Source organism: Magallana gigas, chromosome 2 (assembly GCF_963853765.1).
Source record: "Magallana gigas chromosome 2, xbMagGiga1.1, whole genome shotgun sequence".
NCBI lineage: Eukaryota > Metazoa > Mollusca > Bivalvia > Ostreida > Ostreidae > Magallana > Magallana gigas.
Window position 1 is genome coordinate 57,001,356 of NC_088854.1, and position 26,429 is coordinate 57,027,784.

Sequence of the window (26,429 nt, forward strand, 5' to 3'; positions counted from 1 at the left end):
TAACTAAAGTTTACGAACCGCAAATTATAGTTAACAAGAAACTATAGTTAACTATAGTTTAGAGTCCGTAAACTAAAGTTAACAGTTGGTAAACCTAGTTTATCATATGTGTCTTTATCTAACTCCGTTTCACATCTGTAACCATAATTAACGCAAACATTTGTTTTAGACGTGTAAAAGTATAATTAATACTGAAAACAACCATTTGCGATTGTAAAACATAATTTATCTGATAAATATAGTTCACGATTGTGAAACTATGAATAACAACTCTAAACTATAGTTAACGAATGCAAATTATATTTTACAGATGTGAGTCTATATTTATCAGCAAAATCCATCGTTAACGTAATTTGCAGACAGATTAACTTACATTATTATTCGTTAACTATTGTTAACAACCGTTAAATATAGTTTTACAGATGAAAACTATAGTTGACGAATCTTTAACTATAGTTTGCGGTTCGTAAAATATAGTTACAAGTCGATAAACCTAATTTATCAAATGTGAAACATGTTTCGCTCATTTTGGTGAATTTGGCTAGCCATACATATGTTTGCAGTTTGTAATGCTAGTGACACAAGACTGGTGGGAGTATTTGTTACAGACATGAGAAACTATGAACACCAATTTCTTAACGAAGTCAGTGATTTATTTAATTAATTCAGAGAGCTGCTGACCACAGTGACATTCAAGTAAAAGTCGAATATTTTGGATATTGGTAAGCCATATTTGTATACATTATTCTATTTATGTTTAAACAAGTCTTACTGTCAGAGGTAAAACCCAAGAGGACCCGATTAAAACAGAAATCGATCAAGATGAAAGCGTGTTCAAAGGATGTGAAAAGCGGGGAAATCGTTTCGTGCAAGACGTTTAAAACGTTCAGCATTTGTGAAAAATCGTTAAATGCGTTTTAGGCAAAGTATCTTAGAATGCAGTGTTTCGTGTAAATCGTTTACAGCGTTTCAAGCAAAAAGTACGGCTTTCGTTTACCGATAAGCGTTTCATGTTAACATGCAGCGAGAATGTCGTGAAGTAGTGCTTTTCATTGTATATTCAAATTTACCAATTCCTGGCGGCCAAATTAAATGAAATCAAAGTATTGAAACTCCTCGAGGTGGAATGACAATTTCCGAAATTATATTTACATTTACCGAATATGATTCCCGCTATTTCTTAAGAAAACTTATCATTAAGTTCATCTTTATAGAAACAATCTACACGCTCCTTTTATCGATTGATCGAAATCTACAGCAACGTAAGTCACGAAGTGCACAAAATAATCATGATGATGTCAGACTCAAATTCCCAAATGAGACAATTTGGCTCTTTCTTTTAGCTAATGTACTGATGTAGATTAACAGTGATTTAGTTAATTTAACTTACTTTTTACAATCAAATTATTTATTTGTTAAAACAAAGTTGCGAATATAAACTATAAAATGCTTTATTCAATGATTCATGTGGGTTATGAAGGTAGCGATTATTGCAGAGAAAATGTACATAACCCTTCGGTTATGTATTTAATTTTCTGCAATGTCGCCACATTCATATCCCGGATGAATCACCAAAGAGCGCATTTTGTTGTTTAAGTTATCTCAAATGCAGAAACATGCTTGGTCACTGTTTTAATGTGTATTTGATTTAATTGTTTTTTAGGTGGAAATGATATTGAAACACTTACATAAAGCCATTTGAATGAGATCAAAATCCAAACACTTAAGGTGACTCAATGGCAGAGAAACTGAAAGGACCATGTCCATATAGTACAGCTAACTGGCTCTCTAGGTTCACTTACTGGTAAGTTTGTAAATACTCTACAGCTTTATAATAAATGGGTGAAAAGAATTCAACTTTCATAGGGACGTTTGCACAAAACATTTTGGTAGCTAACAGAATGTGTTTATTTTTTGGGAATCCCCATTTTTTGAGATAAAGAAATTTGTTAAGTGAATAAAATATAAAATCCAATGATGAGGCACTCATAGAATTAAAATATACAGTAAGAGATTAGTTTCACGCCTACATAATAAGTAGAAATTAAATTGTGAAATTTGTTACAGTCTAGACTGTCTTATGAGACCATCCAAGGGACCAATAAAAATACCACATAAGACAGGGAGTCACATAACACAGTCCAAGACTAACATCACAATCCCATAAAGCCCTCTATCTAAATTTTGTAATTAATAAACTTTTGAACCAGTAGCTCAGGCCCTAAGGCGTACCCAAAATGACTATTGAGTGAAAATGTATTTCATCTCTGAAAATCTTCTCTAATCCACAGTATAGTTGGAGATAAACAGAATTCATGGTTATGATGTTTATGACTGTGAAATTAATGGCCCCTGGATAAAGGTTTATGCTCTTGGGTAGGGCCAATTTGGCCACATAGTAAATGAAAATGTCATAAATGCTAAGAATGCATGTCCCGAACACAGAATTCTTGCATTAGCTAGCCTCTAACACCTAAGGGAAGTTGATCTATGCATGCACTCGCTCTCTTGCATGGGTTAGAATTTTTTGTCAGTCAAATGACATAACCATTTTCCTTTTCAGGACTCGTCACCAATAAGAGAAATATTTATTATTGACAGTAATATTATTTACTTGGAGAATGTGAACAATGCAAAATTACAACGTTAACTGTTTGACATTGTTTATTGATTTAAATTACCAGTTATTTATAAGCTCAAGTGAGCTTTTCTGATCAAAATGTGTCCGTTGTCAGTCGTCATTAGTATAAACTTTTCACATTTTCATCTTCTCACAAACACTGGGCCAATTTCAACCAATCTTGACACAGAGCATCACTGGATGAAGGAGATTCAAGTTTATTCAAATTGAGGGTCACACTCATTTTTAAAGAGAAGATAATTTAGAATTATTAAAATATTGTTGATATTTTTTAAAAATCTTCAGAAAAGCTGTAACTTGTATAGTGGCATCCTCAGTGTAGATTCAAGTTTGTTCAAATCATGGGCTAAGATGGGGCCACAATGGTGGATAGATTTTTACATAGGAAGATATAGAGAGAAAATCTTTAAAAATCTTCTTAAAAACTTTTAGGCCAGAAAAGCTTAAACTTAAGTTGCAACATCCTCAGATAGTGTAGATTAAATATTGTTTTAATTATGATCCCAAGAGTATAATGGGGCCACATCAGAGGGGGGAGGGGGGCTCGAATTTTTACATAGGTAGATATAGAGAAAATCTTTTAATATCTTTTTTAAAACCACATTGCCATAAAAGATATTTTGATTTTGATACTTTTACGCTGATTTGATCAGAGTTATGGCTGTTGTACTTTAATAGCTGAAGAGAATAAGAAAGGCTTTTAAATCTCACAGCATTCTCAGCTACAAACGTTCATTTTACCATTAACATTCAAAGCATTTAGGTTTCTTTTTACTAAAAGTTTACACTTTTTGGCCCTTGGAACTATGGAATAGATAATCCAAGATTTTTCCAACACTGCCCCCCCCCCCCCCACCCTCCTTTGCAAACATCAAATAAAAGTAAGGGTAACAGTCAGAGGAATCTCAGATAAGAATTTATACTCCAAAATGAAACTTAAAATGCAAACACGAGAGTCCATAATAGGTCTCTCTAAGGACCACGGTATTCGCGTGACCGTCAAGACCTGTAGTTTAAGTTTCTCTTATGTTTGTGGGTGATGGATATTTTTGTTTTCGTTGCATGTGATATAGGTGGATTTTTCCGCTGTTCCGTTACGGACATCGGCACCCCCTGACACAGGATCATCTGTACGATGTCTTATCAGAGGACCAGTCCCACTTGTTAGGGGATCGCATGGAAAAGTAAGAAGCGAAAATTCATACACATACAGTAAATTGATTTAAAAATCATAAATTCTTCTGTGGTTTATCTGATGCACTAATATCAATCAATAATAATGTTATAATTATTAATAATTCATTATCTCTATAAAAAAAAAATCTGTGTTTTCCATCTGATGCTTGTAGATCATGGAATGACCATGTGAAAAAATGTGAAAAGAAAGGGAAAAAACCAAGTTTGTACTGGGCAGTGATTGCAGAGTTCAAATGGGAGTGGGGCATTAATGGCATCTTTCTTGTCGTCTCTGTAAGCATTGTGTCAAAACGGCTGCATGTAGTGTAGAAACTATTAATAGCGTTTGGAATTTCCTGCAGTAGTGTAACCCATGCATATTTGAACTAAATGTAATTCTTGAAGCAATTTTTAGACGGGGTCACGTGACCCCGTCTATTGGTTTACTGTCAGCCGAATTCTCAAACCGGAGGGCACGCGTAGAACACATGCATTGAGTCTACGCGTAAGAAAATAGTGCAGAAAGTTTTCATGCATTTCAGTAAATATGTATCATAAAAAAAACACGCATTAAATCTTTTTAAGTCCTCCGTGTATAAACAAAGTTCTATTTAGAAAATAAGCAAATAGTTTTATTGATCAAAATATTCTTGCTCGGGTTCAAATGTGGAATGAGTTACGTAACTGAATGCACAGCGCCGTTGACTATTCAGTTGGTGTACGAGCTCATTTATCAATAGAAGAGGTTGATGGTGGAATCGAAATTAAAGTTCCCAAACGCAATGTGCCATTTTTGAATAATTGTGAATTTTATTTTGACAATCTTTCACCTGAATACTACCAAACTTCGATTCATGCGCAAGCCGAAGTTAAAATCGGGACGGGTTATACACAGGTGTTTCACAAATTAAATAGGTGTTTCATTGGCTTCCAGTCTACTTGCGGTATGACTGATGTTCGTCTCTAAAGGAAATTTGTACAAAGAAAATAAAAACAAGTCTGAATTTGCCTTCTCGTTCGTTGGCTCTTTAGTTGATTAAACTTAATTTAAATTTTTAACAATACATTGTAAGCATAATCTATAATAGATTATACATTTTGGAAGACTTATACATCATATAATATATACAAAATTATCGATTGAAGAACCAAGTTAAATGTTAATGTTCATGTTTTCCGGCTTAGTTGGAATCAGGCTTGGGGTGAATTACATTGTACAATAATGCATTACATTACCATTACTTCATGAATTAGGACATTAAATTGCCATTACCATCACTTAATTTTGTTGAAGTAATGCATTACATTACCATTACATGAGTAAAGTAATGCATCACCATTACTTTGTGAAAAGTCAATAAGTTTAAAAAAGTAATTTAAAAACTAAATAAAGAGTTTTTGTAAATATTTCATAAATAAAACATGCTTAAAATATTTACAGGTTCATGTTCACTATCAGGTTCAAATTTAATGACTTATACAAGATTGCTGTTGCACTTGTAGTTCTCAAAGTAAGGTTGGTCCCGTAACATTTATACGCTAATTGCGGGGTTGACAATCTCTGTTATTTATGTCTCTGATTTTCGAAGTATGATTTTTAATGAAAGGAACGGTTGTATCGTAATTCGTGTAGGTGATGCACGAGTTTACACCAAAAAGTAGTAAGTGGCGAACGGATTTATTTTTACCTATTAATTTTGCATGAATCGCAAATGAAGAAAATCGTGTCAGATAAGTCGGTCTTCAAAATCAAAATGGCGACCGTGACAAATCTTTTTATTGTCAAAGTTCTTGGAATGTTATTGTAAGAAAAAATATCTCTAACGTCAGATGCCTGTGTTTGTTATCGGTATACAAATGTTCACTTTGTTAATTCAGCAGTTTTAGAGTTTTCGGGGTTTTCATAAAACTTTTATAACGGATACCGTCCGACTTGTGGATTTTCCCTTGGATCACAAAATTGAATAAATCTAATGATTAAAATTATCTACTTTGATATAGTTGTTTGATTTTCCCGGTTAGTAGTAATTTTTAAAAATTTTCCTTGGGGTCTTATCTTACATAATAAACCGTTGTGTCAATTTTCTACAATTATGAAGGCCGGGATTGAGTAAAATTTAGACAAGTATCAGACAATTGCAAAAAAGCCGAATTAACATAGATTGTAACAACTAATTCAAACTCATAAATTTTGGAAGCATATTCGAGGAAATCCAGGACAATTACAAATTCAAACTTTCAAGTACTCTCAGTACTTTGATTTATAAATGGCATTGTAACGCGACCGGGGGGTAATGTTGCTTACGGTTATTCCAACTCCACTTAAACCTCAGCTAAGTCACAAAATTATGTGGTTCCTGTGCTATCAGCAACACGTGAGTCGGATTTGCGATCTTTATATATCAACTAAGTACAACACCGTGCTTTCATATAACAAATTGTACAAATGTACAACAATTACAGCGAGGAAAACAAGAAAGAAAGGAGAAGAGGTATATGTATTCTTTCGCCCTGTATTTATACTAGGCTAGAGCCTAACTACGTTAGGTTTCTATTAGGCTCAAAATATGGTTAAAGGTCTAATAGTCGTGCGTACCCTGTAGACGTGTTGTTTGTTGTTGTCTTTGGTCATGTGCCATTTGAAACATTACGTCATAAACGGCTGATTTTTAAAGTTTAGAATCAAGTGCGTGTAAACAGAAACGAAGAGTCAAATATGCGGAATAAACAGGTATGATATTATACGAACATATATTTTATATATAAAATCTGCCATTTTGTGAATACTTCATCTTAATACTCAAATTACAGTTTATGAAAATTTATGTTTACAGGGTTGAAGCGTACATTCTAGACTTGAAAAGCACATGGCTAATAAGCATATCTAAATGTAAAGGTTACAACGTTTATCGATTGTTTCTATAGGCCAAACATTTTAATTGTTGGGTTTTGAAAATATAGGTCCTTGATATTCCTTACGTTTTTTTGTAGACGTAATTATAACACAGGAATAAATTCAGTAAAGAGAGGGACTAAAAAACATAATCTTAATTGAGAGAAAAACACTTTATACCGTTAATTTGAATTAAAAAATATTTGAATTTATTTACTATACAAAACATAGGTAATCACAGATTACAAAGCTCACCGAGACGAGGCATCACCCCTGTGAGACCACCTTTATCATATTATATGAAAATCATACTTTATGATCTTGGATATTCATGGATTCTGTTTTGACACAAAATCATATATCATCTGTTAAAAAATTGTATGATAATTATATCATATATTAATCAATATAATAATATAAAATTAAATATTGCATCCTATCATACTTACAATATATATCATATAATACAATAAAATACTGTAATAAACAAAGATGATATTGTAAATATGAAATGACATTGTATTGTGTTAAACCTTATTGTATTTGATCACATAATACAACATTATTATATATAATACAATATTGTATTATATGACACAATATCATATTACATAATACATCATAACATTGAAACATATGGTATTATATTGTATAATACAGTATGATATATTGTATGATATTGTATTATATTTGATACATAATATGATATTGTATCATATGATACTGTATAATTTGATATAACATTGTATCATATCAAATGATACAATATAATGTGGTAAAGTAAAATATTATATAATACAATATTATACATACATATTGTATCATATGATACAATAATATATCATATAAACCAATATCATATTACACAATATCGTATGATACGATAATATATAATATTATAATATCATATTATACAGTTTTGCGTGATATAATTGTAAATTACAGAAACCAATATCATATTATACAATATCGTATGATACAATATAATACTGTATCATAATATACAATACTATACAAAACAATATCATGATACAATATCATATAATAAAATATCAAAAAAATTGATACAATATCATATCGTATCATATAACTTTTTACAATATAACATATGATATTATATTGTATCATATTAAACAAAAGTGTTTCATATCATACAATACTTTATCATAGGAATCATGTTATATCATTTAATAACAACCTCATCTTTCTATCAAGCAGGTTTAAGTGAGGTAGGAGATTTCTTTAGCATCCTTGATAATGGAGATCAGGCTCTGCATCTGAAGCAACCTCTGCGTTTCATTTATAATATAGTTAAATCAACTATGCAAGCTATCATCTATAAAACATGTGACCTGTTCCAAAAAAACTAAACCTCATCCAGCATCCCAAACCTATGGCTCAGATTCAGCATTCAAGCCTGTCAGGTGCATCAGTATACATAAGACGCATCTCCATGCAAGTTTGGTGAAGTTCAGACCAGTAATAACTAAGATATCATCATCAGAGGGCACTAGCAATTAAAACTTAACCTGCTCCAGCATCCGCAACCTATGGCTCAGATTCAACATCCATGCCTGTCAGGTGCATCTGTATCATAAGACACACCATCCATTCAAGTTTGGTGAAGTTAGGACCTGTAATAACTAAGATATATTTTTTTGCATCCTTGATAATGGAGATCAAGCTCTGCATCTGAAGCTTCCTCTGTGATTCATTCATATTACAGTTTAGTCAACTATGCAAGTTTGAAATAGTACTATCATCTATTAAACATGTGACCTATTCCAAAAAACTTAACCATATCCAGCATCTGAAACCTATGGCTCAGACTCAGCATTCAGGCCTGTCAGGTGCATCAGTACCATAAGACGCACCATCCATGGAAGTCTGGTGAAGTTAGGACAAGCAATAACTAAGATATAATCATCAGAGGGCACCTGTTTCAAAAACTTTAACCAGCTCTAAAAACCTTAACCTCCTTCAGCATCTGTAACCTATAGCTCAGATTCAGCACCAAAGCCTGCCTGGTGTATCAGTATCATAAAACACACCATCCATGCAAGTTTTGTGAAGCATGGACCTGCAGTAACTTAGATATTGCTATCAAAGGGCACCTGCAACAAAAACTTTAACCTGCTCCAAAAACCTTAACCTCCTCCAGCATCTGAAACCTATAGCTCAGATTCAGCACTCAAACCTGTCTGGTGCATCAGTATCATAAGACACACCATCCATGCAAGTTTGGTGAAGTACGGACCTGCAGTAACTTAGATATTGCTATCAAAGGGCACCTGCAACAAAAACTTTAACCTGGTCCAACAACCTTAACCTCCTCCAGCATCTGAAATTTAGGACTCAGATTCAGCATCCTAGTCTTTCAAGTCCATAAGTAGGTCCAGATGCATAATCCATGCAAGTTTGGTGAAGATAGGACAAGTAATAGCTTAGATACAGGACATGCAACAAAAACTTTAACCAGGTCCGGACGCCGACGCCGACGCCGAGGGTATAGCATAAGCTCCCCCTGACTTCGTCTCGGTGAGCTAAAAAGACATTAATTGAATGAATTTACCATTTATTAAGGAAATATTTGTCTAGTTTATATCTATAAAAATGTTTATTCAATTCATTAGATTAAATAATTCTTATTGTATTAAGAAGAAAAATTATAAAATTAAATGAAAGATCCGTTTTCATATTTTTAGATCCCCCCTCCCCCCCCCCCAAAAAAAAACCAACAAAAGTAAATTTAGACAGTACAGTCCAATTCGACTCATACATGCGTATCTAGCTGTCAAGGGAAAATGGGCAAGTGTAAGTAAGGCTGCAGTACAGTATAATGTCCCAACTCAAACTCTTCGTGACCAGGTCAAAGGGAGAGTTAAGTTGGAGAAGGTAACTATGGGACCAGCAGCACCATTGCTAAGACAAGAAGAAGAGGCTATGCTCGTTCCACATTTGAAAGCAATGTCATCATTTAAATATGGGTCTACCCGAAAAGAGGTGCCTAATATGGCTTCTGACTATGCCATTCAGCTACGTAACAGAACCAAGCAGCAGAAACCTCTCACATTAAAATGGTTTAGAGGGTGCGTTTAAATTACTGCGCTGACGTCAGAGTAGTCCGGATAGGGATCATTACCTATGTCCTCATTGTAAAATAGAGTAGAATTTGAATTTCAAATTTGTTTATACCTTGATCTTGATAAACTAATGTGATTCTTAAGATTGTATCAAATATTTGTTATCTTGAAATACAAATTACCATGTATATGATTGTACCATAAGTTGTTGTGAAATAATGAAATTCATTGGGATTATGAAACATACTTCATTTAACTTATTGTTAAGTTTTCATTGCATTTGTTGGAATATGTTGATGTTTATGAAAATATTTGATATGTTATTTGTGATATGAGAATGAAAAAGTTACAAACCACACAAAAATTTACTTTTCTTGGCCTAATTCTTGCTTATACATCCGGGTGCACGACTACTGGTTCCAAACAAAGATGGCCGATATTGAAACCTCGCTTCGTTGGGCCTCCATATTAAGCTGTTTAAAGTACTTTGATGTATTTTAGATTAACAATAAATAAGAGTACAGTTCAGTAAGTTTAATTATCGTGAAAAATAACCATTAATTTAATTTAACTGCTCAATAAATGAGATTATTTCTTAAGAGCATGTCTACGAGAAAACCATGCAAATATGGAAAAAAGCTGCGGCAGCAAGTCTCAAGAATGAACAGAATTTTATCATAGGTTTAAAGGATACCCATCTAGAGTCAGATATATGATGTTTGTTTTTGCACTGGATGTTTCTATTTATAGTAACGGCCAGTATTGCATTCTGGTTAATTATCCTCTAAAATCTAGAAAAGTTAAGAGAAAAATTGTCAAATTCAGTAATTAATTACAAAATGTATAAACAATGTTTGAAAAAATATAAGACTATATTCTTAAAGAGGAAGTTCAAACCTTTAATCGTTGCATTTTTTTTTTCATATATCTATTTACACCATGAAGTCCCAAGGGTGTAAATGTTGGCAGGATGCCAAGAAATGATAATTATACATTTTTGTCAATTTTTCAGAAAGAATTTCTCAGAAAATGGCACATTATTTTTTGAAATTTTGTGTTAATAAGAAACTGTTTGATGTAATGTTACAAATATATAAAATCCATCTTTGGACTCTCAAGGACTAAAAAGTAATAAATTAGCAAAAACATACCATTTTCAAATAAAATAAAAAAATTTTGGTTTTTGAAATTTTATGTTACAAGTGATTTTAATCCACTAAAGTCAATATTTGTAATTAAACATGAAAAAAACCCCACCTTATTTTGCTTTTAATTAAAAAAATATTAGTGGATATCATTGTTTCTCATAGAATTCTTATTCATTACATTTGCATTTCATTACTACTGTTAGAATTGTCTCCCCTGTTGCGCTCTTCGGTAGAGAAGGTAAACTAGTCAGAATGTTGACAAAGCTATACAAGTTCAAGTTCAGGCTACATGTGTAAGTATTGAGAAATGCTGTGAGTGTTGTTAATATATGTTATGATATTGAATGATTTTAATTGCACAAAAATTGCCCCATCTTGTTAGTGTAATTCACTATATCACATACATATTGAAGTTTGATGGAGACTTGTATCTAGTCTATAAACTGCTATTTTCTGTCCCAATTAAGCAGCACATTTGGACGAATTTTAATCAAAATATACAAACTTGTGATAGAAGTACAATTAAAATAGATGAAGGGGAAATTTTCCAAGATACTCTCATTCACAGATTATCATATTTTACTCGAAAAAATCCACAAAAACGAGAACTGATTTCTTACAAAGATTTAATTTATAATGGGGTAAGACCTGAGCATAGCCTGGTCACGCTAAGATTATTCTTTCTATGTTGAAATAATTCGGAATTCACAAGGAATGCCTCGTGCAATTTTTCATCGTTATCATCGGAGTCTGTTGCAATAGACATCACATTTCTACATGTACGTGTACATTTCACTGGCCATCTAAAAATTACCCTTTAGATGTTAAGGTTAGACTTCATGGAATCTTGAAATGACGGGGAGGGAGCCAGGGTTTTTTAAGTTCTTGAGAATGTAACACAGTAAGTACATCTGAAATTAATAGAGAGGTCTACTCCCTACCTCTTTATTAGCAATTGATCTCCTCTTGGAAAAAATTAAAGTTTGTACCTTTTCTTAAAATTAAAATATAGTTGTAAAGGAAAAAATGAGGTGTTAGGTTTCCCTTTCCCCAGGGGATCTCAACCTGCGAAAACCACATATGAATATAAACATAAACTACCGGTATAAAAAAGTTATCCCAAATATTAAAATAGACATCATAACTTGTTTTTGTGGGATTGTTATTTTGGGATGTTATTTAATTATAACCCATCATAAGAAGACCTGGTCCCAGAGTTATGAAGCAGTCTAATAAAAAAGTCAAAATTTTTACACTCTCTTATTGTCTTGTGATTAAAAAAATTGAAAAAATGAAATGCTAATAAAATGTGTCTCTATATTATATTACGCTGATATTCTGCTGCTATTTACTAATTTTAAGCGTAATTCAGGCTTGATATTGGGTCCCTCTACCCTTCAAACAATAAAAGTTCAATCCTTTATACTGTCGGACAAAAATAATTACTAAATCTACCTTATTCTATGATATATTTTAATGTGATGGACATTCATTGGCAATTGATACCACACCACTTCCACATTTTTAAAAACATTCTGTTAAATTCAACAAAGATATGTTTAATCATTTTTTTTTTCATGGAGGTGATCCTTTTGTTTTTTGTTTTTGTTTGTTTGCTTGTTTTGGGGGTTTTTTTTGTTTGGTTTTTGGTTGTTTTTTATTTGTTTTTTTTTTTTTGGGGGGGGGGGGGGGCTTTGAAATTTGGTCCTACTTCCTGAATTAAAAAATCACTAGTTCAAGTATAAAAAATGAAACGATCAATACATAATACATGCACAGAGAGAGAGAGAGAGAGGGAGGGAGGAGAGATTGTCAATCTGTGGTAAAAAATATGTAAAATTACACACCAAAAGAGCCCGGCTTTAAGTATTTAAGTACTTTGAATTTTGTAGTTTTCGCCCCTGTAATTATTCATTTGTGTATCTAATGGGCACTCTGCTTGTCTTAATGTCATAGGCGTCGGAACCAGGGGGGGGGGGGGGGCTAGGGGGGACTTAGCACCCCTCCCCACTTATTTTTGCAAAGTTAGACCTAAACATTATGAACATAGCATCATAGAGGGTTCAGCCCCCCCCCCCCCACACACACTTTTTCTAGCAGTAAAGATAATTGTTCCTACATTTACCTTGAAAGATTGAGAAGTTGGAGTCACAGGCATACTAGTCCCCCCCCCCCCCCCCCCCCCGAATTAGGAATTTCATGATTTGGGGAAAAACATTTTGGTAGGTAAGATTTTTTTTGAAGTATAGGTATTCCCAATATTTCTAAGAATTAGTCTAGCCCCCCCCCTCCCCCACTTTCAATTTGCTTCCGACGCCAGTGAATGTGTAGCACTGGCAAATAAGTCCAATTCAGCTTACATGTATATTCAAATTCCCATTTCCCCATGATTTCTCGTGTTTTAATGGCATTGATTTAAAAAAAAAACTGAAATGTGTTGAAGCAATTCTTCAGTTCAGTAAAATATTGTTTGGCTCACAAATATGTCTGGTTTTTTCCTCATAATATACATGTTACAATGTAAAGCTTATGCCAAACTACAGATTCTGGAGAGTTTTAAAAGTAGAAAAATGTCCAACTTTAAGACAATATATTTGCAATATTATTGAGAGTCCAAAGACAGATTTTTGATATATTGTAAAGATAAATGTCCTCTTATAACTAAAAACAGATTTAGTGAATTTAAAGTGCCATTTTCTGACTTTTAAGCATTTAAAAAATGTATATTTTCACAATTTTACAAAAAGTTGGAAACATGCCAGATTCGTGACCTATCTGCACTTAACAGAAAGAATATATGGGAATTCTGACAAAATGAATTACACAAGTGTACCTTGTTAGTGTTAACTCTAAATGACTTTTTGAATTCATATTTAAACTAAACTCAGAATTCTTAACATTAATTTGGTAAATTATACAAAATTTTATTCTTAAAAGGGTCAAAATGCTATTTTTAGTAACAGTGCTGCAGAACCAAGTTTAGACTGACCACATCAAAAAAAATTTTGTGGCAAATTAATTCATATAGATGCACACTGTTACACACAAAATATGAAGTTGATCAGAGAACCTTGCTCCCACCACCTTTTGCATGGTTTTCTCGTAGACATGCTCTTAAGCACACAGCTACTGGGCACAAGAGCACACCAGGATAATTGGGCTTCCTGCTGCCTAACAAGATTAGGCCACCATTAGGCATTAGGCACCAAGCAAGAGGGTCTCATAACCTGACATAATTAGACCTCTGCTTAAGACACCTAATGTCATTAGGCTACCTAGTGATAAATGACAAATAAAAAAATTATTATTATGGAACATAAAAAAACCCATTACATTGATCCTTCTTTAAAGCAATGGAATTTCAGTCCATTAAAAAAACGAGACTATTAAACAAAAATGAAATGTACACGACTCATTTTCAAAAAAAAACATAATGACAATATGTAACAAATATAATCTAGAACAATTTCAACTTTAAAAAACGTAAATATATATAAGACCAATTGACATAAAAATAAAACAAAACTTTATACAGTCACATCATCAGCACCATAATATTTGGCAAATATTTCAATAAAGTTAAGTCACTTGATCCCTGAGTAGTATTTTTTTCTAGTTTCTTAGTAAAGTTCTCTTAAATGTAAAAAGTAAAGATAACTGCCAATTACTGCGTCTTCCTCTTATTCTTTAGTGTAATTTAGATTAAGTTTGGGTCCGGATCTTTGTTTTGCAGGTACGGATCTGTTTACTTTCCTATTCCTACTCAAAATAGGCGTTCCATCAATCAAATTTGAATCATGTAGTCCACTATTACTTCCATTATTTGAAAATAAGATAGTACTTTCAGGTTCTCTCTCTTTCTCTAAAAATTAAATGTCCTCATCACTCGCTGCTTGTGTCCTTTCGTGTCTTTTTATGTTTATGTCCTTCTTTCATATATGGAACGTCTACCTCTGTAAGTCCTTAGTTGCTTGACATATCACATTGCTTACATACTTCCTTTGGTAATTCTGTTAACCTTGACATTGCATCTGCATTCCAATGTCCTTTTCCTGGCCTATGCACTACTAGTATCTTCATGTGAAACTGACTAAGTTGTTGCATCCACCTATGTATCTGGCCATCAGGTTCCTTGAAATTTTTCACCTACGTGAGGGAACCATGATCAGTCCTCAGGGTTACCCTTTTTCCTAACAGATAATGCTTGAAATATCTTGTAAAGTATACAACAGCCAACATTTCCCTTCTTAAAACACAATAATTTCTATGAGGCTCATTGAGCCTCCTGTTTTCAGAGGCTATAACCCTCTGTTTACCATTTAGCTTTTGCGGTAAGACTGCTACGATAGCAAAGGCACTAGCATAGATATCAAGCACAAACTCCTCTCTTTTCTTGTTGAGATATACCAAAATAGGAGCTGATATTAATCTGAACTTAAGTTCTTCAAACGCACGTTGGCAATTATCTGTCCAAAACCATATCTTATCTTGCTTTGTGAGGTCATATAGAAGCTTCGCAATTTTTTAGTAGTTTTTTACGAATTTTCTATAAAAGATGCCAATCCTAGTAAACATCGCACGTTTTTAAAAGAAGTTATTAATCGAATTGGATCTGTTATCTTCGTCATCTCTTGATCTCTCTGTATACCTTCTTTTGAAACCACGTGTTCCAGGAAAGGACTATGTGCAGTGTTATGCATTTTTCGCCCCCAAGATTAAATTTTCATAAAGGGCTTTAAAAATAAGGCGGAAAATGGTTGAAATCATATTGAAAATATGTGTGTAAAAGGTTAACACCACATTAACGTCATAATGTCGAAATGACGTCATGAAGATGGTCTTGTTTTGTGAATTGATGTTTTGTGGCAAAATATGGGTATTTTTTTCGATGTTTATTTTCGACTAGGAAACATCGACTGGGAAACAGGCTTGCTCGAGAACCCTTTTTAGTATGATGTGTATAGATATATGACGAAAAATATATGTTAACATCGTACTTGAGCAGACCTGCGCTCTATACTCCCGACCGCAAAATAGAAAGAAAAATGACAATTTTTTTAGCGAATTAGTAATGATGACTAAAATCAAGATTAAAGTGATAGAAATCCTCTGTACAATGATTTATGAAGACTTGATTATATATAATACTATTTAAAAATTGAGGGCAAATATTTGACCATTCCAAATAAAGTCCTTTATTGTCTTCTCCAGGAAATAACATTTCTTTGGTTTGAGCTTCAGAACTGCCTTTGCTAATCCATAACTTAATTTAAATTCTTAGAATGCTATTCAAATGTCTTCCTAAATACTACGATATCATCCAGGAACAATACCGTAACATGACACTGCAAGTAAGTCAGAGCTTTTTCTATAATTCTTTGAAACGTACCTGCTTCATTGCATAGACTGAAAGGCACGGTGACATACTGGTACAGACCATCCCTAGGCGTAGCAAGAGCAGCTTCTCCTTTGTCTCCTTCCACCAAAGGTATCTGATGGTAGGCCATATCTAGTTCTAGGGAGGAAAACCATTCTGCTTAATTCAGTTTACTACAGTCTACACACATCCTTCATGATCTGTTCTTCTTCTGTATCATAACGATATGAGATGACCGGGGACTCGTACTTTTTTCTATTCGATTTTGTTTCTCTTATTTCTTATCTTCCTCTTTTTAGGCTTCTCTTGTGTATGGAAACTCTTCTTGGAGGTTCTCGGATAAGTTTTTCGTCGTGAAGTTTTATCTCATGGTACCCAAGATTTGTTCTTCCCACCTCTCCTGGTTTAGCCAAACTAATTTTGCTAACTAAGATTGAATTCTTAGAATGTCTTTGCTTACGTTTTATCAAGGTGTTTGTATCCCTTTGTGAACACATCCCGTAGATGTTCCGGGATATCAGTAATCAAACTCTCATTCACCTCAATTTGCTCTTTATTGCTTTTACTCGTTCGCAATTCAAATACTTGCAAAACATTATCATTTGGGGTAAATAATGTTATATGCGTATGTCGATAGATCTTCACATTTTCTTCCCTAGGATTATATATCCTACTGTAAATCATCGCATTTTTAGAATCAACCAATGTCCTTTCTATAATTAAGCCATATCGTTCCACAAAAGGTCTCTTAAGCGTAGGAACCCCGAGGTTTTCCTCTGTACAGTTCGTTCTATTACGCCCAGTGAATCCAGAAAGAACCAGGGTTTCACCACCAGTTGGGACAACTGTCGACTCTAGTGATATCAATCTTCCAGGTCCTTCTTCATCAGAGCCTCACAGACGTACTTTTACCCCTTTGATAATAAAACTCTTTTCGTCTTGATCCCATCAACAACGAAACCTATCAATATATCTTCACAAGGAGGTTAAGCTTTTTGTCTCCTACAATAACCGGATGCTCAAAAGCATCATCTCCAAAATTTAGTACCATGGTAGCCTCTCCAGCAAAGTATAGAGTTCGTCCATCCACTATAACTTACGAGGCATTAAGAGGACCTACAGTTGGTTTTTGTTAGATGCTGGCAAATGATTCTTTAGAGACAGACGTCTGCTCTGCCCGAGTGTCTATTTTCCACTCTATAGGTGTTTCTTCAAGCCTTCCTTTAACCCTTGTATTTGCTCATACCTTCAACTACGGTATCCTCCCCCCCCCCCCCCCCGTCTTATTTGTAATTTTATATATCTGTTGGTGGGCGACTTTGTGCTCCTTCAACAGTTCCCTCTCTCCAACCTGCAGACATCCCTCTAACATATCATTTCGGACAGCTTCCAGCAGTGTCTAAGGCCTTGTCCTCTTCACTGCCTGACAAAAATTTTCAGACTGTCCACACTTGTCCAAACACGGCTTTATAGTGTTTTCTTCAAGTTAGTATGTCAGGATTTTCTGGATAAGCTCTCTTGTAAAGGTCTCAAAATTTCGTAAAGATTCCCCAGGTTGCTGCTGTCGAAGTTTAGCATCTGCTATATAGCGTTTTTTCATAACAGAATGGCCTAATCTCTGCTCCATCTTTTGTTTAAGTTGTTCATAATCCCTTTGAGTTGCAATGGGTGTTCAATTAGCGTTACTTTCTGCTTGACCCCGCCGTGTAGTCAATAACACTCGATAGACTTCTCAGGTCCCCATGAGTTGAGCTCAGCAATATTTTAAAGTATGTAAATTCGTTCCAAACATTATTGTATGTTCCCGAATAAGTCCTCTTAACCGGATATTCATTCACCCTCGGACTCATCTTATCCTGCGTCCTTTTTATTGGACTGCTAACAGGAGCTGCATCAGGAAATGGCAGTTCAAAGTTATGCCCTATTCCAAGAGAAGAACCTTGACCCATATTAAGGGCCTCAGCTGTCCAACTACGTTAGGTTCCTGATAGGTACCCTTTAGACTGCTGGTTGCCTCGCCACCAAAATAGCCAATGTTTGATCCCTGGAGGATTTCTTTTACCTGGTCATTTAAAGCTACAGAGCTTGTTCTCCCATATTTTCATGACATTATTATAATCAATAACATTATTACACCTGCAACAGATGTGAGAGAAATTGTTTAATGTTCATAAGATCGCCGAACAATTTCATTAAATGAAAAAGAGGTCCAGGCTTTGTACAATAAACAACAGCCAAAGCAAAAAGAGACCAAATGAACAAGATTCTCTATAAGCTTGTTCTAGACTCACTTCTCTCTCTATAGACACTCAATGGTAACTCGGATTTGACAATGGAGCTATTAATCCTGCGAGCTACCTGCAATCCTGAAAATAAAGTGTGCCTGGATATACTTGACCTGTGGATATCAAACTCCATTTAAAACTCAGCTAAGTCACAAAATCATGTGGATCAGCAACACGTGAGTCGGATTTGTGATCTTTATATATCAATGAAGAGCAACACCGTGCTTTCATATAACAAATTGTATTGTAACAAATGTACACCAATTACAGCGAGAAAAACAAGAAAGAAAGTAAGGAGAAGAGGTCTACGTATTCTTTCACCCTGTATTTATACTAGGTAACAGCCTAACGTAGTTAGGCTTATGTTGGGCTCCAAATAATTATTGGGCTTCCTGCTGCCTAACAAGATTAGGCCACTTTTAGGCATTAGGCACCAAGCAAGAGGGCGTCATCACCCAACATAATTAGGCCTCTGCCTAAGACACCCAATGTCATTAGAATGTCATTAGGCTAACCTACTGATAAATGATGACAAATAAAGCAAAGCATATTTATTATGAAATAAAACTAACATATGCAAAAAAAAAAATTAAAATAAATGTAATTTTTCGTTATACGGGTACACATGGATGTGAAACAAATGTCGAAATCGAGATCATAGTTCCTATACAGTCTATTGAAGCCGAGTTATCAAGCACTTTCGGTTTATCACTCCCTTTCGATCCTTGCTGATCACTTAAGATGTGAGAGTAGATAAGCAGCCACAAAGGAAGTTTAAGTTAGTTGCAGTGTTAAGTTGAAGACAGTCACTTCTCACTAGGTGAGAACAAACCATTTAAAAAAGGTTAAGTCTCACGTGCCTGAATAAGGCTTTCGATACTTTATTTGATGTTGTATTATAGCTAGTGTAACGTTTCTGAGTTCGATAAGGGATTTTGCCGCTCTCCCTGAGCAAATCAAAGTGTGAATTTAATAATCTATTTCCTCAATCACATATTTTAATTTGAAATATGTACAAGTATTATCCCTTGGTTCTTTGTGGTGCACGCACAGTTTTGAATGATGATTGCGTATGCACTGCTTGGAGACAGGAGCGCACGCGCCGTTCCAGGACTATAGCGTACCAACCACAGTCAACAAGCCAATTTGTATATTTATTAATTCAAATATATCCTTATTGTCTCGAAAGCCTATTACAGGCACGTAAGACCATATATATAGAAAGGTTAATCTTTCCAACCTCGATTTCTGTTCTGGCTTCGATGTGTTGATGCTTCTACCGTCAAACACAAACTCCGATCCGACCGATTTTCTCATCTTATATACCCTTCAGGTACCACGTGATCAGCTGAGAATCGAATTGGATGCGTACATGAAACCGGAAGTCAGTCAGCACTATACTACCACAGGGAACCAAAGGGATATTTTCGGTTTTGATCATAACTTCGCTTCACAATTAAAGGCTATAAGGGCTATCGAAGTGCATGCATTCCATGAAAAAAAGGTGTTTATATATTAAATTGATTAAAATATCTGATTGAGAAAATGTATAGTTATCTTATATATTTCTGGATTTGCTCAGGCAGAGCAGCGGAATACTGTAAGCGTATTACAATTGGCTGTGTATTCTGTTTTGTGTTAAGGCATCCACTAAATCAGGTTCATCACCAAATGCCTGGCATATATGTTATAGAATAAAAACATCAGAAGCATACTTATTCAGATCTATGCTAACTGGTTGAAAAATCATTTTCTGCCATAATAGCATACACCTAATATAATATGTTAGTAACACAGCAAGTGCTTGTGGACAGGACCATCCCATGTACAAGAATCACCATGCTTTGACTAAATGGCAAATTAGATTACTTTGAACATATAGCCAGATATAGAAACTATATAATGCTGTCTTTTGTATATTTTTTTTTTGTTTTTACTTTTCTTGTATTTGTAATAGGAAGGCATCAAACTCGCCCAACCCTTCCTTGTTGGTCGGATCATTTCCTACTTCCAGCCTGGCTCCACCTTGTCACAGACCGAGGTGTACATCTATGCGATGCTGGTGGCAGTCAGCCACATTTTAAGGCTGATTGTCAGTCCCAAGTATTTCTGTAATAGCCAACATATTGCTTTGAAAATGAAAGTAGCTGTGGCTAGTCTCATTTATAGGAAGGTAGGACAAACTCTACAATTCACTTTTTATTGATGATTATAATTCATGTGAATTTTAAATAGAATTGCAATTTCATTAAATTATAACCTGTGCTATATACTATATATACTTCCATTTATTGACTTCTAATAAAAAATAAAAGTGACATTTTCAGATACTCAAGATGAGCAGCTGGTCAAAACATTCCACAACATCAGGAAAAATTATCAACCATTTGTCAACAGATTTAGATAAATTTTTATATGTAAGAAAGAGTATCAGAGTGTAATTTCATTGAAACATTTATATGATTTTTTTTGCCAAGAAAAACTTAAAGTTTAATTGCATGAATGTGAATTGTTTTCCTCATGCAGGCAGTTGAAAACTTCCATTTCTGTTGGATTGGTCCCCTGGAGATTGTGGCTATCCTGTACTTGTTGTACCAACAGATCGGTCTGGTCAGCCTCCTTACTCTAGCTGTCACCCTGGTTCTCCTACCCCTACAGTTCATGCTGGGATGGATTTGTGGGAAATTGAGGTGCAGACATCTAGCCTTTTTCCACTCTAGATTGAAGTATATATTCTCAGTATTTACAGCTATACATGATTAGAAAGAAGTGCCAGGAACAACCAATTTTGATTCATTACAAATGTAATTTGAAATATGTATTAGCCTATTATAAAAGCTAGGGGAAATGAAACTGACGTACTACACTACATGTACCAGCATGCATTTGTTATAAGCATGCTCATCATAACTGTGTTTTACTGTATAGAGAGGCTGCTTAAAGAAAAGTCTGCTGTTTAATACAGATTATGTTCATGAATGTTATTATGAAGGATGAAGATAGGAGCTGCAGGAGACAAAAGGATTCATTTGATGAACCAGATAATCACCGGGATGAGAGTGATCAAAATGTACTGCTGGGAGAAACCATTCAGTGAAATTATATTTAACATCAGAGGGTAACTGTTATTTTCACTAAGTCTCCGCTTTAGCCAGCTATATTTGGATCGTTTTATGAAAAAAAAATTACAAATCTTGACAAACTAAGTTATTGCTGTGATCAAGGCTATAAAAATGTATTACGTGGAGAAACCATTTTTAAAAAGAAATTTTATTAGCTTATAGGCTCATTGCGTAAGCAATGGCCAGGCTATAGTTACAGTGCACACTAGCGGATATTGACTGAACAACCACTGAAATTGTTTCTACACACAAAATGTAGTTCCAACTTAAAAGAGAAGGTAGAATGTAGAGCATGCCATTTAGTCATTTTAATTTTACATCTATAATCAAATCACATAATTAATAACCACATGATACTCTTCTTCTCTGTAATATTCTAAACACTTCGAGCTTATACAGTTCATAGTCAAATTGTTGCGGGAGTTGTTTTAAGAGCGAAACTTGGCAACAATTAATCTTAGTTAGGGTGTTAAATATCTTACCCTCCTACAATTTATTACATTTTTGATACTTAGTCTAGTATTAGTATAAATATGCTTATAAACTCAGTTAAATCATGAATCGTGACTCAATGTGTCTTTTTCGTTTGTAATAATGCCATATCAAGAAAATGTTTTCAATGCACATCAAATGAGCCCAAATATCTGTACGCTGTGAACTTTGATTTAATCTTAAAGGGTAACTGCTACTTGCATGGCCCATGTCTGATTTCATGGAAAGCCTTACAAATCGGGCTTTATTTATTAATATATTGTAAAGATTGTATCAAATTTAAATATATTTGAAATGTTGATTTCAGGTTGGAGGTGTTCCAGATATGGAAATCCAGTATTGCCAAGTCCATCAACATTGGATTGTTCCAGAGTGCCTCTGTGGTCATCAGCATGGCCCTGTTTGGAACAGCGTGGTACACGGGGGTTCCCCTGTCTGCCCAGAGGATCTACAGCACCCTGGGCTGGGTCTCTTGTCTCCGTCTCACCATCTTCTTCTTTATGATGTACCTGGTGGAAGATAGCAAACAGCTGGCATCTTCCCTCAAAAGAATACAGGTAAACTCTCAGTAAATCAGAATACTGTTAATGTAACAACGTTCTCTTAACAAAGTATGTTAATGAAAATCTTTTCTTTAATTAGTTTTCTTATAACATAACAACATTACTTAGTATATATCATTATATGCTTGTTTTTACAGTCTTTCCTCACAGTGGAGGATATGAAGGTTTTCTCTGAAGGGAAGGCCAAATCAAACAAGAAGGGGGGTGTGTCTGTCTGTATCAGGAACATGACCGCAAGCTGGCACGGGCCCCTACCCCAGAACAAAGAGGGTGTCACCGAAAAACTTCTGGACCAGGTGAGATAAAAGTAACAGCATCAATAACAATTTACTAATGGTTATAAGTGCCATTCAGAGCTTACTGAAAGGGGAAGGAAACTCAATATTTCTTGATTTATACATTATTCCAATTAACAATCAGAGTGATTATTAATTGATTGATTATAATGATTAATTGTACTAAATTTTTAAGTTTTCTTCCCTTTTAACATCTCAGTAGTATTCAATAAAATTATGTAAATCTCAATTTTAAAAAAGAATACCAAAGGTCAAGGTTATTTTGTTGATTCATTTCAGGAGATGAGTGAGGCATTTTCTTTGAAGAACATTGATCTGGAAGTCAAAAAGGTAGGAGATGAATGTCAGTCACAAAGTTCTGATATTTTAACTGTTATGATGATTTTTCTTGGACAGGAAGTTTTCATATCCTTTGATTTATATAATTAGGGCCCCGCAAGGATTTGCGGGTGCCCTATAGTAATCACTCTGTCCGTCCTTCTGTCTGTCCGTCTGTCACTCTTCCGTCCACAAATTTCCTGTTTTTTTCATATAACTTTTTTTATGGTTGCCCAATCAAGTTCAAATTTGGTATGGTAGTTCAGTAGGCAGAAATACATATTTTGATGCTATGTTTGGTTCTCTATGTCTTCTGGTTTGGAGCTGGGGTGGTGGGGTAGATTCCTAACTATGCATAAGAATGAATGGGCAAAGAGAGATAACTGCTGAGAATGAATAGGCAAAGAGAGATAACTGCTGACAATTTTACCATTGTATACATGGAAGGCTGTGCAATATTTGTCCTTTGGGATTAATTAACCTTCTACAGGAAGAAACTCCTAAGCTTTATCTTTATCTGTCACATTGAGATTAATTACTGCACTGCCTGTGTCTGCAAATGAACTTTGTTTTGAAGTTAAGGTCAATTTTGAATGATGTGTAGTATTGTGTACGTTCTTTGAAATATGGATTTAAAATATAATATTCATATTTTATTTTGGTTAAAATACCGTACACAATGATTTATGATAATTTTATTGAATTCTTAAATCAAGATATATATTAAGGTATCCTTTTTCACTATTTTATTTTTATTAATTATTTATTTTATTTTTTTCTGCCTAAATGCTGTTAATTTTAACAGGTATTCAGATAATAACCCCATTCTGTCATTTCTGAAAAAAAAAATCTTATTGTAAATTTAGAAGAAAAGGATGAGAGAGCAGAACAATTAATCCCCTGGGATTAATTATCTTGCCTGCTGCAGTAAATTTAGAGGCTTATCTCTATCTGTCATATCGAGATTAATGAACACCTTTGTCTGCACTGATGTTTGTTTTGAAGCAAATTAAACTCTCATTCCATGAGCTGCACCCTAATATTTTTACCCCTCAGTTTAAAGGATGGTATTTGATAAAGAATATATTTCATTCTAGTCCAAATACTTATATTCTGTAAAATAAAAAAAAATATATGAATTACAATAAATTGAAAAAAAATTTTTATTAGATATCAGTTTTTTTTTTTTTTTTTTTTTTTTTTTTAATGGATGTTTTGGTGTTGTTGTTGTTTTTGGTTGCTATGTTTATATTAAAGGAAACTTAAGAATAGTACCTGAAAATGTTCCTTCTGTAAGCCCTGATTAAATTCAATAAATGGATGAGAGCAGGATAATTACTCCCCTGAGATTAATTATCTTGCCTGTTTCAGAAAATCTAAGGTCTGTCTTTATCTGTTATATGTATTACCGTTCACATGTGTCTGCAAGTGATGTTTGTTTGAAGTTGAGGCAAAGCCTAGGTATCATTGCATTGGTATCAATTCTTTGTTTTTAAAAAAAATTTATTTCATCCCATGTTAACCCCCTTTATCCCGTGGATATGTCTCATTGGATATTTTTTTGATATCCCACAGTTGTGACTTTACAATGGGATTTGCGTAGGCATAATGAAGTAAAATAATGTGGAGTTTTATAAACAGTGTAAACATTGATTGTGGTGTATAAAACATGGGATAAATAGAATCTCATATGATTTGTAGTATACTATGATTTTTATCCAAGTTGTGTGTGTTTTATCCCCTCACTAAGGCTCAAGAAAAAAACACTTTAATCGTTGGATGAAAATCATATCCAACTACAAATCACGAGATCCTATATATTCCAGTTCTTTACATCTTCTGCCGGGCATTTATTTTTCATCATTGTTAATATAACGAGGATGGAATTCAAAGTTTTTTTCACTTCTCTATATTAATTTTCATAGCGGGGCCCTTCCTGACTGGTCAGTTTTCTAGTTTTATGTGAATTTCACTTTTTATTTAAGGGAGAACTCCTGGCTGTAGTAGGACCAGTTGGTTCTGGAAAGGTTTTTATCTTAGTAATATTCTGTATTCTTTTACACATACATTTCTCAATTGTTGTTCCTACATTATATGTATAGACTGCAAAAGAGTTTCAAAATAGAATTTCAAAATATATTTTCCCCAACAGACATCTCTCCTGTTGAGCCTGCTTAAAGAGCTTCCACCCGAGACAGGACAGGTGTGTGTACAGGGTACGGTGGGGTACATGGCTCAGACGCCGTGGGTCATGTCTGGAACATTTCAGGCCAACGTCACATTTGGAGAGAATGTTGAGCAAGAAAGATATCGCCAGGTGTTGCATGCCTGTGCTTTATACAAGGTAAAAATAGGCTTAGTAATCGTTTAGTTGTAGAGCACATGGATCAGTGGTCATAGGTGTTAGACCAGTAACCAAAAGGTCACTGGTTCAAACCCTGCTTTGGTCACATGTTCTTGTTTTGTGCACTTTGACAAGGCACTTAATCTACATTGCTTCAGTCCACCCAGCTGGAATTGGTACCGGCTTGTGCTTGGAATGAACCAGCCATCCATGAGGAATCAACAATTCTCGTCCACTTAGTACCAAGGAAACCGGGGATAAACACCTGCCTTATGCGCCTTAATGGCACGGGAAAGGATTTAACTTTAACTTATCCTTTAGTTAGCTGCTATATAAATGATCAGCAGTAGACTTTTAAGTCAAAATCCTTTTCATCATAAGTCAAGCCATTATTAGTTAATGATCATTAACTGTTAATGTAATAAATGTAGTCCATGGTTTACCCTCTTTACTCTAGCTGTCCAAGGATATTAATGCAGCACATTCTCTGTCCAAGGATATTAATGCAGCACATTCTCTGTCCAAGGATATTAATGCAGCACATTCTTTAGGTTCAAGTGATGTAATTCATTTAATAATACAAAAATGTATCAAAAAATTCCAAGATTTCTCCTTTGAAATGCCCTTTCTAGCTTGTCAGATTTCAATACACTAGCTGCTAAAAATATAAAGAGTCAGGGGCTATTTTCCT

At 34.3% G+C, this 26,429-nt stretch overlaps 1 protein-coding gene across 2 annotated transcripts in view; it reads left to right on the forward strand.

Moving 5' to 3' along the window:
* The first annotated feature begins 577 nt into the window (after positions 1 to 577).
* LOC136273171 (ATP-binding cassette sub-family C member 4-like) overlaps positions 578 to 26,429 on the forward strand; it is a 44,278-nt gene continuing 18,426 nt past the window's right edge. The window contains exons 1-13 of one of the 2 annotated variants that reach the window (XM_066077380.1): positions 578 to 722; positions 1,664 to 1,804; positions 3,715 to 3,825; positions 3,991 to 4,111; positions 20,561 to 20,776; positions 20,931 to 21,020; positions 21,130 to 21,293; positions 21,596 to 21,721; positions 22,525 to 22,774; positions 22,918 to 23,076; positions 23,356 to 23,406; positions 25,380 to 25,421; positions 25,547 to 25,738. In XM_066077380.1, the coding sequence (XP_065933452.1) occupies positions 1,737 to 1,804; positions 3,715 to 3,825; positions 3,991 to 4,111; positions 20,561 to 20,776; positions 20,931 to 21,020; positions 21,130 to 21,293; positions 21,596 to 21,721; positions 22,525 to 22,774; positions 22,918 to 23,076; positions 23,356 to 23,406; positions 25,380 to 25,421; positions 25,547 to 25,738 (1,590 nt within the window). In that variant the 5' untranslated portion in view covers positions 578 to 722; positions 1,664 to 1,736. Of the gene's footprint in view, positions 723 to 1,663; positions 1,805 to 3,714; positions 3,826 to 3,990; positions 4,112 to 19,960; positions 20,108 to 20,560; positions 20,777 to 20,930; positions 21,021 to 21,129; positions 21,294 to 21,595; positions 21,722 to 22,524; positions 22,775 to 22,917; positions 23,077 to 23,355; positions 23,407 to 25,379; positions 25,422 to 25,546; positions 25,739 to 26,429 lie in introns of those variants that run through there. The other variant, XM_066077381.1, reaches the window with a different exon arrangement.